Below are 15,331 nucleotides of genomic sequence, written 5' to 3'. Positions count from 1 at the left end.
CCACTACTGTACTACTTCTCCTTTCTCAATATGAAATCCATTGTGACGCATGCCGCGTTTACTGCCTCCTCTAAACCTTTGACCAAGAAACACAAGGCAGAGTGATGGCCCTCTGCTCCTTTATATTTGATAGTCAGACACACAAGACATGAAATAGACATATATTGTGGTCCTGGTGGTCTCTCCATCTTTAAACCTCGAGCATCTGTCTTTTCCCAGATCAGCAATTTTATGCCACGCATATTCTTTTCACCATTTTTAAGTTTCAATGTATCTGCTGGTTAACCTTTCCAGCACTGAAACAAGAAGACTAAAATTGCTAATGTAAAATACTGTCAAGTTTGAGATGTAATCTTACACACAGACATGCAGTTTGAAGTTCTAGCACAAAACGCTAGCAAGGAAATAAGCAAGGTTTATTTGCAGCATGTCCTTAACGTTTTGCATTGCTATAACACAGTAGCCTAGTTCTTGCACATCAATTATGCATGAAGGCAGAAGCACATAAAAACAAAGGAATGAAATATACGACAGAGCCCCTCTAACTTGTTAAGTTACTATGGAAACAGCCCTCGAGGTGGTCAGATAAATGAGGTCGTCAAAAGCTATAGCTTGTAAAACAATGTATAATGTATGGATCTAGTTTTAGTCTGTGCAGCACATTATCGATCTCTGTTCAAAGAACCTTAATTATGGCAGTGATTTAATTAGTCTTATCCTGTTTCTCTGTATTTTTGTTCTCTATTCATCATAATGAACTTCCTAACCAAAAGCATCTTTCGTGTGGTGCCACTGAGTCTAAAATAAGATGCATATCTCACATTAAGTTTGTTTGAAGGGAGCTTATTATGCCATTTTTCACAAGATGTAATATAACTCAGGTGTCCCCAGAATGGTGTCTGTGAAGTTTCAGCTCACAACCCCATAGATCATTTATTATAGCTTGTCAAATTTGCCCTATTTGGGTGTGAGCAAAACACACTGTTTTTGTGCGTCCCTTTAAATACAAATGAGCTGCTGCTCCCCCCTTCCAGAGGGCGGAGCCTTTAACGCTGGTGCTTCGTATAATCCGGCAACAACAAAACTGGAGAATGTCACGCAGCCATAAAGTCTGAAATTGTCAGTAGCGGTGTTCAGCCTTACAACTTACAACTTTTGTGCAAATCCAGCGTTGAACTGACCCTCATTTGTGAAGCACTTTCTTTGGCACATTTACTTCATAAATTAAATTCAACCGGTGTCCTCAGATGCCGGGATTCTATGGAGACTCTAATGTTCGTTGGTACATCCAAAAACAGAACATTTGTGCTGTTTTTTTGCCGCAGACATTGTATATCTCCAGCTGCTACAGTGAGGAAACCGAAATAGCGGACTGATGCGGCTCACTCAGGGTGTCATGGGCATAGATATCCATATAAAGGCTAGATGTCTTGTGCGCGCTGCTGGCCAATGGAGGTCGACGTCCGTACCTGGCGGCCATCTTGTCACAGGCTGCTCGCTCACTCGTAACATTGTTTTCATGGTGCTTGCACTTTTTAAATAACCATAACTTGCTCAATTTTATACCGATTTTCAAACTGTTTGGTTTGTTATAAACGTCAGAGATGTAGTTATGACACTGCATACTTATGAAAAATTATTCATAATTTGTTCAAGCATCCATAATTACAGCCACGTTAATAATGTTTGTAAGAAACCAAACCATTTGTAAATCCGTCAAGATTTCAGTGAGATAAGAGTATTTGTGTTCAGATCACTCGCCTTACATCAGGTACAACAGAGCCCTGCCTGTGACAAGATGGCCGCCGGTGATGACATTAGAGACTCCACCGTAAGACATCTAGCCTTTGTTATGGATATCTATGGTCATGGGTGGGGCTTAGAGGAGGGGGAAATCTGGAACCGCTCGTTTGGAGAGACTGTTTCTGATTTATGGGGATTATAAAAAAAAAAAGGGTGGATTTTTACCATCATAGGCTGGACAACATCATCTTGGATGATTAACACACATCTGTGTTAATAAGTGAATTTTGCATATTAGTTCCCCTCAGGAAGAAATTTTAGACTGCATCTGGATGTTTCTGAATGATTGGATAAATGTACTATTGGGATGTAATAGCCTACGTCTGAATTTCATTCATACTATAAAGTAAAAAAGTTAATTCAAATTCAAAAGTTGGACCTACTCATTCAGTACGTGATTTCGGACGCAGCGATTGTCTATAGAGACCTGCAGAGCTAGGTTTTATTCATAAAAAGTTCAGTTACACATTTTTTTTTTGTATATAAGATAAATCTTACTTTAAATTAAGAGGCAACTCGGTTGATGTTTTGAAATTGTTCATTCCTAGCAGTTTATCCAGAGGTCTCAGTCACCCTGCACTAGTTTCTTCTCTATGCCTCTATTTTAGTAAAACGACTGAAGAGAGTCTTAGGACATATCAAGTCTACTGATTTCTATCCTTGTATGTTTTACCCCTCCTGTGAAGTGTGTTGGATTGATTGATTTTAATTATTTTCTGTAATTTAGGCTATATTATCTGAATAATTTTGATTAGGAAGAAAATAGTGAAAGTAGCAGTAAATTGTAAATAGTTGTTATATAGGCCTTCTTATATTGGAAATAGTGACAGATACTATTTGCACCTCAGTGTATGTTATTGTAGTATATTATAAAACAGTATGCAATAATAACAACATATTCAGTGTACATGATTATATTCATTAAAATCCTGAATGGATGCTGCTTGTCCTTAAAGGATTAGTTTACTTCAAAATGAAAAATCCTGATCATTTACTCACTCCCATCTCATCCAAGATGATGTTGTTCATGTCTTTCTTTCTTCAGTCGAAAAGAAATTAAGTTTTTTAAAGGAAAGCATTCCAGGATTTTTCTCCACATAATGGACTTCAATGGCAACCAACAGTTGAAGGTCCAAATCAATAGAGTTTCAAAGGAAGGGTTTCAGAGGCTCTGCACAATCCCAGCCGAGGAATAGGGTCTTATCTAGCCAAACCATTGGCCATTTTGAAAAAAAAAAAAAAAATAAAAAAAAAAAAATATATATATATATATATATATATATATATATATATATATATATATATATATATATATATATATATATTATATACACTCACCTAAAGGATTATTAGGAACACCTGTTCAATTTCTCATTAATGCAATTATCTAATCAACCAATCACACGGCAGTTGCTTCAATGCATTTAGGGGTGTGGTCCTGGTCAAGACAATCTCCTGAACTCCAAACTGAATGTCAGAATGGGAAAGAAAGGTGATTTTAGCAATTTTGAGCGTGGCATGGTTGTTGGTGCCAGACGGGCCGGTCTGAGTATTTCACAATCTGCTCAGTTACAGGGATTTTCACGCACAATCAATTTTAGGGTTTACAAAGAATGGTGTGAAAAGGGAAAAACATCCAGTATGCGGCAGTCCTGTGGGCGAAAATGCCTTGTTGATGCTAGAGGTCAGAGGAGAATGGGCAGACTGATTCAAGCTGATAGAAGAGCAACTTTGACTGAAATAACCACTCGTTACAACCGAGGTATGCAGCAAAGCATTTGTGAAGCCACAACATGCACAACCTTGAGGCCGATGGGCTACAACAGCAGAAGACCCCACCAGGTACCACTCATCTCCACTACAAATAGGAAAAAGAGGCTACAATTTGCACGAGCTCACCAAAATTGGACAGTTGAAGACTGGAAAAATGTTGCCTGGTCTGATGAGTCTCGATTTCTGTTGAGACATTCAGATGGTAGAGTCAGAATTTGGCGTAAACAGAATGAGAACATGGATCCATCATGCCTTGTTACCACTGTGGTGGTGTAATGGTGTGGGGGATGTTTTCTTGGCACACTTTAGGCCCCTTAGTGCCAATTGGGCATTGTTTAAATGCCACAGCCTACCTGAGCATTGTTTCTGACCATGTCGATCCCTTTATGACCACCATGTACCCATCCTCTGATGGCTACTTCCAGCAGGATAATGCACCATGTCACAAAGCCCGAATCATTTCAAATTGGTTTCTTGAACATGACAATGAGTTCACTGTACTAAAATGGCCCCAACAGTCACCAGATCTCAACCCAATAGAGCATCTTTGGGATGTGGTGGAACGGGAGCTTCGTGCCCTGGATATGCATCCCACAAATCTCCATCAATTGCAAGATGCTATCCTATCAATATGGGCCAACATTTCTAAAGAATGCGTTCAGCACCTTGTTGAATCAATACCACATAGAATTAAGGCAGTTCTGAAGGAGAAAGGGGGTCAAACACAGTATTAGTATGGTGTTCCTAATAATCCTTTAGGTGAGTGTACTTTTTAACCTCAAATGCACAACTTTGGTGCTCTGCTTTTGCATGACGTATGACATTATCACGTCGGAAAGGTCACGCTTGTGATGAATGTGGAACCGACCCAGTGTTAAAACGAACGTGCAAAGACTAAATCAAACTCCCTTAAAGGTCCCCTTCTTCGCGATTCCATTGTTAACTTTAGTTAGTGTGTAATGTTGCTGTTAGAGCATAAATAATACCTGTAAAATTATAAAGCTCAAAGTTCAATGCCAAGCGAGATATTTTATTTAACAGAAGTTCCCTTTCAAAGCCTACAGCGAACGGCTGGCTTGGACTACATCCTGGTACTTCCTTCTTTAATTACGTCAGTAGAGCAGTAGAACAGACTAACCTCCGCCCACAAAGAAACGCGAAAAAGGGGGCGCGGTCTTGTTGCTGTCCCACGTGGAGAAGCGGACGGTCGCGTGGAGAAAAGGAACTGTTGCGTTGAGTGTGTTTATCGCCATGTCATCGAGACGCTGTTATTTTCATCCAGGAGTCAAATCACCTTTGTTTGGCTTTCCCAGGGACGCTGTAGAGATTATTGAACGCATACATCTCCCCGTTAAGAGGCGTGACCTTTCCAACGTGCGCTAAGCTGCTGTCAAATTACAACACAGGAACCGCTTTCACGTGCGTTAAGCTGTGGTCGAATCACAGCACAGGAACCGCTTGCACAATCAGAACTCGTTACGTATTTCTGAAGGAGGGACTTCATAGCACAAGGAAATCACCAGCCGTTTTTAGGACGGTGAGAACAGCGGTATACAGATAAGTAAATTGTGTGAAAAATACAGTTTTTTTTTTACACGCGAAACATAAACACATGTTATATTGCACACTGTAAACACAATCAAAGCTTCAAAAAAACACGAAGAACGGGACCTTTAAAAAAAATAAAGGTAAAACAACAAGGTCAGACAATTTTAAAGTTGTAGGAAAACATGAGATGGAGTTTTTCGGCACTGGGTCGGTACTTCCACGTACGTCACGGGTGTGACCTTTCCGACATGATGTTGTCATACGTCGTGAAGACGCACAACACCAAAGTCGAGCATTTGAGATCAAAAAGTATATACATTTGAATTTTTTTTTAGAAAATGACAGATTGAATTAAACTGCATTGATTTGGACCTTCAACCGTTGGTTGCAAGTCCATTATGTGGAGAAAAATCCTGGAATGTTTTCCTCAAAAAACTTAATTTCTTTTCGACTAAAGAAAGAAACACATGAACATCTTGGATGAGATCGCAGTGAGTAAATTATCAGCAAATTTTCATTTTGAAGTGAACTAATCCTTTAAAGTCCTCCTAACCCTACCCGTTAAACACGTTATTCCCACTAAGTACCCGTTTAGGCATTTTATTTCCACTTCTTTCCAATATTTTCTCATTTTTATTTAAATTAAACATCTCTCCGAGTTGATATGCTATTGGAAAATGGAGAAGAATAACTTTGAAAAAAGGTGAATTCGAACTTGGGTCGGTCGAGTAAAAATTTAACGCCACCCGCTTTACTCTCCACCCCACTGCTCTTGTTATCAGACAGGTTTCTTTTGTCATTTTGTTCAGCTCAATTTAGAGATTGATGGGCGGAGTTAGTGTAAATAGCCTTTGCCAATAAGGCGAGTTGTTTGCACTTGGTGTAAATAGACCCTGCGTTTTGGGTCTAATGGCACAGAATAAGACGAGGACATCTGGATCAAGCAAAATCTGGATCTATGAAACACACACTCACGGTGAAGGTGAAGATTACATAGAGAATGTTTATGCTCCCTTTAGTTCAGCAGGAAATCATGACAATACAGACTATGATGAGAAATTTCTTTATAAAATCATAACGTTTGGAAAACATACAGAAAACGTATTTTAAAAAAAGAAGAAGAAGAATCATTTAAAGTCATCAATACCACTTGTATCTTTGTCTTAAGGATTTTCATTTGGATGTACAGTAAGATTCTTGTAACAGTTTCCATGAGTTGTGCAAGGCGACTGGAACGTTTTTGCAAGGCACATAACCGAGAGAAATACAAAAAAAAACAATGAAACACAAAATTAGAATGAGAAGAATACAAACAAATGTTAATGCTATTATATGTAAAAAGTGTTGCTAAGAAACAGGGATTGTTTTTACAAGAAATAACACATCTAGGCTGCTTTTGTAACACCATAATTAGATCACAAAGAACAAAAAAACATAGATAATTTTGTAGAATTCAAAATGTGCATTAAATCACAAACTTGTTTGTGTATTCTCCTTAGCCGTTCGAAGCCTTAAATGACCCACCATGTTTCCTATGATTCAAAACCCAAAAAAGAGACAGTCACAAATAAAATTAACAATTTAGCAAAAAATAATGCAAATAAACAAACAAACAGGTAATATACACATATTCCAAGCCACCACAAAAGTCATTCTTCATCAAGGACAAATTTGACCTCTACTGCAATAAATGACAAAATACAAGCATAAAAGGTAAACACTGTTTAAAAGGGAAAAAGAAATAAAAGTCTCAGATGATCTCGTGTATAATTTACAAAACAATTCAAACGCTCTGATAATTCTCAAGAACAATAATATCCTGTGGCCTTTTTGAGTTACTACTTCTCCATGGACTGCTACATTTATACATTAGTCAAAATTAAACTGACACCGAAGGGTTAATCCGCTTCTAGGGACTTATTTTCAGAGCTATGGCTATGTTCCCTTGGTAATTACAACACATGTGGACAAGTGTACATGCCTAAACCTAAACTGCAAATTTGGCTTTGGTCTAAAAATGGAAGTATAGACACTAGAAGAGATCAAATCAGCCAATGAGTACCACTGTTTACTGCTGCAGGTCATATTTACCCTGTCACGTATCCGGATCAGTGCATTTACATGAAGCTGCTAGACTCTATGATCACTGCAGGTTTATCCAGCACACTATGTGGTAATCATGCATTCATTTTTGTCTGTTGAAATGATCTCATTTTGATGTCGAACCACATTTGAATAGTGGATGATCATTACGTTGTTGGTACATAAAGAAATACTCTTAATAGAGACGCACAAGGAATTATGGGAGCGGTCAAAAACCCAGTTCATAACATGCACCGCTGATTACAGATACAACGAAAATGTAACAAGACAAGGATAAATAAGCAATAAATAAAAAAAAACATGTATAGCCTATAGTGTGTATGTTTATATTTGAAAATATTTTAAAGACAACATTGTAAAACAAAACAAAAATTGCAAAGATGTCCTCTTGATGTATCAAATGAAATAGTTTGCAGTGACACAAAGGTAGAAAGATACAAGTAGAAAGAAGATTTCTTTCATACATGCACACAGCGTACAACCTTAAACCGTATGGCTCTATCCGCAATACCTCACCGAATGTGCAGCAATCAGAAGCTTACGATTTGCTTTGGTAACACTGTTCTGTCACGTAAGGAGGTATATAACGTTGTTATCAGCGGCGTGCACACACCTCAACAGGGACGGAAGGGTGAACAAGGACACTACAGAACTAATTTTGTTTCTGTTATTCTCCTTAACTTTTTATTCTCTCATTCATCATCAGTAACACCCTACTCTGTGATCTCTCTCACCATCAAATATGTATGCATGATTTTTGGACATGTGCCATGGTAATACCATGGTATTCTGTAAAGATCATTGAATTACTATGTAAATACCATGATATATGAATACCATGGTGACACCATAGTAGCTAGTGTTTTTTTGTATCATCTCATGATGGTAATGCTATGATACTGAAGGATTGCCATAGTCTTGTGGAAGTATATTTACATGGTGCTCCAACACACTTCAAAGAAAGCCATGGTTTTACCATAGTACATTTTAGTATGCTATAGATGTTTTTAAAATGGTTTATTAGTTTTAACAATAAGAAATAAATCCGTTTTTGTATTTTTTTATTTGGTATGGTATCTTTATTTAATTACTTCTTATATATGAGTTTGACGAACAGCCATTAAAGGGTTAGTTCACCCAAAAATGAAAATTCTGTCGTTAATTACTTACCCTCATGTCGTTCGACACCTGTAAGACCTTTGTTCATCTTCGGAACACAAATTTAGATATTTTTGTTGAAATCTGATGGCTCAGAAAGGCCTCCATTGGCAGCAATGACATTTCCTCTCTTAAGATCCATAAAAGGTACTAAAGTGTACTGAAGTGGTTTTACAATAATTTTATGAAGCGACGAGAAGAGTTTTTGTGCGAAAAAAATTGAAATAACGACTTTATTCAACAAGTTCTTGTCTTCCGCCTGGGCCTCTGACGTGAAGCACCATGACGCATGCGTGAGAATATGACGTAGAGTCAACGTTCTGACACATTTTTTTGTGCTTTAGGTCTTGGCGTAGTGCTCAAAATGGTGCTAAAGTGTCTTGGCTATGCCAAGACCTAAAGCACAATCAATGTAGAATTCAACAGATTAGATACGGCACGCCTTCCTCTGCTTGTAAACAAACTTCCTCGCTTCCGGGTCATGTGTCAGAATGCTGGCTCTACGTCATATTCTCGCGCATGCGTTGTGGTGCTTTGTGGGTTCACGTCAGAGGCCCAGACGGAAGACAAGAACTTGTTGAATAAAGTCGTTATTTTGATTTTTTTTTTGCGCACAAAAACTATTCTCGTCGCTTCATAAAATTATTGTAGAACCACTGTAGTGAGATTAACTTTTTAACGACATCTTTAATACCTGATATATCTTTCCCCGCCAGCGTTTTTTCAATTATTTTTTAGTTGCCAGCCACTGCCAGCATTTTTGATAATTTTCACAAAAATGTAATGGCCCACAGAATATTTTGTCGTATGAATATCTGAGCATGCAATATAACATGCATTCTTTTTTTAATCAACATTTGAATGTGGGTAAGTTTGCAACATTGTAATGAAAGTTAAGAAAATCGGGTTTTTGTCAAAGGCTACAACGTTCATAAGCAATGCTTTTATCACTTGTTTCTGGTCCTTTTTTTCCTGTGTTTTGATCAGGAGATTCTTTACTCTTTCAGAAGATGCGTAATCACGCCCCCTACTGTATAACAATGAAAACATGCAAAGCCGGAAAATTCCGTCAATGGCAGGGAAAGAGTTAAGGAACTGAGTAAAACACTTTCTTGAAGCCTCTCGGATCTGCTGGAGCTGTGTATGGAACCTTCGCCTAACTAGCATTTTTTCCCCACTACCTACAAGGGAACATTTTTGACACAGTTAGGGGATTGAAAGTAATCGCTTGTGCACGCCACATATGCTCGGCTCATATTTTACACATTACTATAGAGATCTCAGTGTATTATTGCTTTTAATACCTATTCACGTAACCCTTCTAGATCCCAGAGTAAAATGTTACATTTCAGCTTTTAATGTTACTTCTTGCGTAATGATACAGTATAGCTAAAGATCAAATGTTCGTGAAGAGTGCGCGCATTCTCTGATATAGAGACTGTAGATCGCCTTTGGTCCTTGATTTGCCCTGAGTGAAAGGTTTGATTTGTAATAATGTAATGAATGTGATGTAATGTTATAAATCTAAATTTTTTATTTTCAATTTAAAATATCAGTCTGAAAATTTAATTTTATAATCTTCTAATGCCCCAAACCCTAGAATTGGTATAAATGTCAAATTCGGATGTAGAGTATGGCTGTAGGATAGTGAATTTATACTAACCTGTTAAAACGTTTAGTGAAAAGCATGTATTCAAAAACATGTAAAAACACATCGAAAAAAGCATAGAGTTGTTGAAAGGTATGCAAATACAAAATGTAATATAACTGAGACAATGCAACATCAAGAGTACAAAGTTATGCAGTAAATGTATGAGTAATAAAAGTTTTTTTTAGAGCTTTGAATTGGTCATTTATGTGGTGGTTTGTTGTTTTTCTCTTTTCTCATTGATCAGTTCTGATTATGCATCGATACACAGTCGTGAACAATGCTTCCCTTAAAGAACAAGGATTTGGGATGCATTCTCAAATATTTGGCATCTCCAAAAGTAGTACAAAATATGCATATACCAAGAAACTTCCAGATTTGGCACAATGGCTTATCTTTCTCTGGCCTTGCACTCGTTTTAATTTTTCTCTCTCTATTCAGTTAGAGTAACACTGTCTGAAGTAACAGTGTTGGCAGGTTTTCTCCGTTTTTAGGATGTCATTTTTACTGCTTTTTGGATAGTTGATGGAAACTTGATGTGCAAAGTTGTGCATGTTTATTTGTGTCATATAAAGTCATTATGGGAAACGATGCAATTTGTTTGACTGGATGATGGAAAATCTGTTTGTATCAACTGATCAGGTGTCTAAAATACAAAGTTGGCCGCAGTTGTCTGTATGTATCAGATCCACATACATACTGTCCTCCAGCGGTCACTGCGCTCTTCCTGTCGTACTCTTTCTAGCTCCGCCCATGTCCACTTGCAGGAGCCCCCATTCCTCATCCTCACTGTCCCCTGCTCTGTCCCGTCCCTCCTCCACACACTCATCCTCCTCGTCTTCTTCATCCTCCAGGGTGGATTCCTCATCCCTCTCGCGTTTGATGGCCTGGATGGCGGGAGGCGGCAGTGGGGCGGCAGCTGCATTGTCTTTAGAGTCAGAGCTCTCCTCAAAGGCCTCAGGGTTCTCCAGCATCTCTCTGATCAGAGGAGGCATCGGGCCTGGGATCTCCATCTTCAGAGTGATGGCTCGCTCCGCTCCTGAGGAAGCATACGAGCATGATCAACTTTATGCTTCAAGGTTTTAATCTCTGTCTATATTTGACATATATATCATGAGCTTGTGGTAGAGTTTGCAGCAAGTAGTCAGGTAGTACGACTAGTGGACCCTTTTCACATTTCCGTTATCCTCATAAGCAGAAGTCATCATAGTTGGGTAAACTTCTATACTTTTGAGAGCTTTCTATCCCTCATTTACAGCAACGCAACTACCATTTTCAAGCCCCAGAAAGGTAAAGACATAAAAGTAAAAGACACTCCAGTGGTTTAACCTCAATTTTATCAAGCAACGTGAGCGCTTTGTTTGTGCAAAAAAAAATTTATATATATAATTTACCACTTTATTTACAAAATATTTAAACAATTTAATGATGTTTTTACTAACTTTTTGTGGTTTGAAAGTGGTAGTTGCGTAGAGTTCAGTGGAGGAACAGAAATCTCTCAGATTCCATCAAAAATATCTTTGCTTGTGTTCCAAGAGTCTTACGGTTTAATGACAGAATTTTGGATGAATTCTTGGATGAACTAACCCTTTAATAACTCTTGAAACACATTATAACAGTGAACAGGGTTTGCTGGCACTGTCAAGCACACTTTAAACATATCACAATGTAATGTTCCATGACTATCATACTGAGATAACTACATAACCCATATTTTAAAGCATACAGACATGAACATGGCCTACCTTTAGTGCTGATTCCTCGGAGGTCAGTGACCTTCATCAACATCCGTGGGAACATGTGAGGTTTGTTGGGACGTCGGCGGCGAGCGTAGATCTTTAATGCCTCTAGCAGAGGTTCCTGTAGCTGATCCACCCGATGAGGCTCCTCCAGGTCCATGCGGTCTTTTCGTTCAGCCGGTCAGAGAAAGGCAGGACATGACAACAACAGAAGGAATAAACCAACCATGGAGTCAAAATGTTTATAAAAGAAACAGGGCAATCTAAACAGCAACTACTGAAGGTGCAAAGATGAATATACTCTCTAAATAAAAAGGTTCTATATGGCACTAAAATTGGTTATTGGCTCGTAATCATAGGGAAACCTTTTTAAGTGCTGTATAGCACCAATTTTGGTGCTTCAGTGGTTCTTCAGCGGTTCTTCAGTGGTTCTTTTGCTAAGGTGCTATATAGCACCATTGACTAAGGTGCTATATAGCACCGCTACCATATACAGAACATGTTAAGATATGGTGCTATATAGCACCAAAAGTGGTTCCTCTATGATTACTACGAAGAACCACTTTTAGTGCCATATAGAACCTTTTTAGAGTGTAGCACTCAAGAGATAAAATAGTCACACACTCACTCACTAACTCACTGCCTCACACACACACACACACACACACACACACACACACACACACACACACACACACACACACACACACACACACACACACACACACACACACACACACACACACACACACACACACACACACACACACACACACACACACACACACACACACACACACACACACTCACTCACTCACTCACTCACTCACTCACTCACTCACTCACTCACACACTCACTCACTCACACACTCACTCACACACTCACTCACACCCTCACACACACCCTCACACACACACTCACACACTCACACACTCACTCACACACTCACTAAAAAACTCACACACTCACACACTCACACACTCACTCACTCACTCACTCACTCACTCACTCACTCACTCACTCACTCACACACTCACACACTCACTCACTCACACACTCACTCACTCACTCACTCACTCACTCACTCACTCACTCACACACTCACTCACACAGAGGTCGCAGTACCTCCACAGATGAGGCAGATGGCGCTAAGGAGCCCTGTCTCGGTGTCGTCCATCTCCAGAGGCAGGAGCTGCCCGGCGAAAGCAAACACCAGGTCTGTGAGTGGGCCAAAACCAGCGTTGTGCATCTGTGTTCTGTTGAGAGTTAGCCCATCCGAGAAGGTCATAGTGTCCTGCTCTGGAGTGTAGCGAGTACAAATCCGCAACATCTGCAAGAAATGCAACATCTGCATTGAGACAAAGTGAATCATATTTTGACAATTAAGAAATACATTCACTCTATGGACAATTACACCAGACCATTACACCGGAAAGGACTTTAATGGCATTGCATCCTAAATACATGAATGTGGTTAAACTGGTCCCCCCCTTTGCAGCTATAACACCTTTGACTCTTCTGCGAAGGACTTCCTCAAGATTTTGGAGTGTTTCTGTTGGAATTTTTGCTCATTCATCCAGTTGAGCATTTGTGAGGTCATGCACGGAAGATGGATGAGAAGGCCTGGCTCACAATCTCTATTCTAGTTACTCCCAAAAGTGTTTAAAGGGGTTGAGGTCATGGTTCTGTTCGGGGCCAGTCAAGTTCTTTCATGCCAAACTCATCCAACCATGTCTTTATGTACCTTGCTTTGCGCCCCAGGACACAGTCATGCTGGAATAGAAAACATCCCACCCTAAACTGTTCCAACAAAGTTGGAAGCATAGCATTGTGCAAAATGTCTTGGCATGCTGAAGCATTAAGAGTTCCTTTCACTTTCACCCACACCATAATCCCCCCTCCACCAAACTTTACACTTGGATACTCTGCTCCACTGCATTGGATACTCTGCTCCACTCTGGACTTGTGATCTTCCGTTATCTTCCGCTTCGTGGCTGAGTTACTGCTGTACTGCTGCTAAACACTTCCACTTTCCAATAATACCACTTACAGTTGACCGTGGAATATCTATCAGGGATGAAATTCAACAAACTGACTTGTTGCAAAGGTGGCATCCTATCACAGTACCATGCTTGTATTCACTGAGCTCTTCAAAATGAACATTTTTCACAAATGTTTGTGAATGCAGACTGCATGGCTAGGTGCATTATTTTATGCACTTATGGCAGCAGGTCTGATTGGATAACCTGGATTCATTAATTAAGAGGTGTGTCCAACACTTATATGGTGTATATATGAAGGGGCACAATGGACCTGTTGGTATTAAGATATGTTTTGCTGTTTTAATCTGTCTCTTTTGTCCACTTTCACTGCCTTTTGTGGGTGTTCGAATACATACGACCACTGGAGCGTTTACACTACGAAAGCAATCCGGTTGAATGCGTTTTCAACTACCTCTGGAAGTGGTTGAAAGTGGACAAGTGCAAAACGTTTTAGACTTAGTTTACACCTGTATTTAGTGTCATTCACTTGTGATCTGATCGACCAAAACCGATCTTAATTTCAGGAGTAAACAGGTGTCATTGATTTTTCAGAATCCCAAACCATGTGCACTGAATTAAGATGTGACATCTAAACAAAAAACTTTTAAAGCAATGCATTCTTTCGACTTCCACTATGCTATATCTAGCTGTTTTTTTAAAATGAAAGAATTAGTCTTGTTTCCAAGCTTCAAAAAAATCCAATTGAACCTTGAGATGAGACAACTTTGTTGTTTATAGGTTGTCAATTTTATAGTTTCTGTTGTATTTACCAGTATATCAAGGCAGGCAGATTTCAGTAAGGTGATCTGGTCTGCAATGGTGAGTGAAGTAAATCCTGGCAGACGTTTGGCAAACTCCACAATCTTTATAATGCACTTTGTGGAGAGCTCACTGAACTTATCCCACAGTCCAAGATCCAGCTGAACCCTGTGATCCGCACTGGAGTTCTGAAACAGAGAGTAAAACTTTGAGTACACTTCTCCATGCATTCCCATACAATTAAACCAATATATCATAAACAGTAATCATTGTTAAATCACTGAGAGGAAATTCAGAAACACAGGTGAAAGTTGTTGTGTGTGTGGATGTACAGCAGCAGTGATGGCAGTAGGAGATATACACCGATCAGGCATAACATTATGACAAGTGAAGTGAATAACACTGATTATCTCTTCATCACAGCACCTGTTAGTGGGTGGGATATATTAGGCTGCAAGTGAACATTTTGTCCTCAAAGTTGATCTGTTAGAAGCAGGAAAAATGGGCAAGCATAAGGATTTGAGCGAGTTTGGGTCAGAGCATCCCCAAAACTGCAGCTCTTGTGGGGTGTTCCCGGTCTGCAGTGGTCAGTATCTATCAAAAGTGCTCCAAGGAAGGAACAGTGGTGAACTGGCGACAGGGTCATGGGCGGCCAAGGCTCATTGATGAACGTGAGCGAAGGCTGGCCTGTGTGGTCCAATCAAACAGACGAGCTACTGTAGCTCAAATTGCTCAAGAAGTTAATGCTGGTTATGTA

At 39.4% G+C, this 15,331-nt stretch overlaps 1 protein-coding gene across 2 annotated transcripts in view; it reads right to left on the bottom strand.

Annotated features, from left to right (window-relative positions):
- Positions 1-8,994: 8,994 nt before the first annotated feature.
- The window catches only part of rargb (retinoic acid receptor, gamma b), a 100,116-nt gene continuing 93,779 nt past the window's right edge, over positions 8,995-15,331 (bottom strand). For both annotated transcript variants that reach the window (XM_079844471.1, XM_079844472.1), the window contains 4 exons: positions 14,586-14,762; positions 12,899-13,103; positions 11,779-11,937; positions 8,995-11,072 (listed from right to left, as the gene is read on the bottom strand). In XM_079844471.1, the coding sequence (XP_079700597.1) occupies positions 10,747-11,072; positions 11,779-11,937; positions 12,899-13,103; positions 14,586-14,762 (867 nt within the window). In that variant the 3' untranslated portion in view covers positions 8,995-10,746. The remainder of the gene's footprint in view (positions 11,073-11,778; positions 11,938-12,898; positions 13,104-14,585; positions 14,763-15,331) is intronic.

This window comes from Gobio gobio, assembly GCF_949357685.1.
Source record: "Gobio gobio genome assembly, chromosome: 19".
NCBI lineage: Eukaryota > Metazoa > Chordata > Actinopteri > Cypriniformes > Gobionidae > Gobio > Gobio gobio.
Note: the sequence above shows the minus strand (reverse complement) of the source record. Positions and strands in the feature narration are given on the sequence as shown.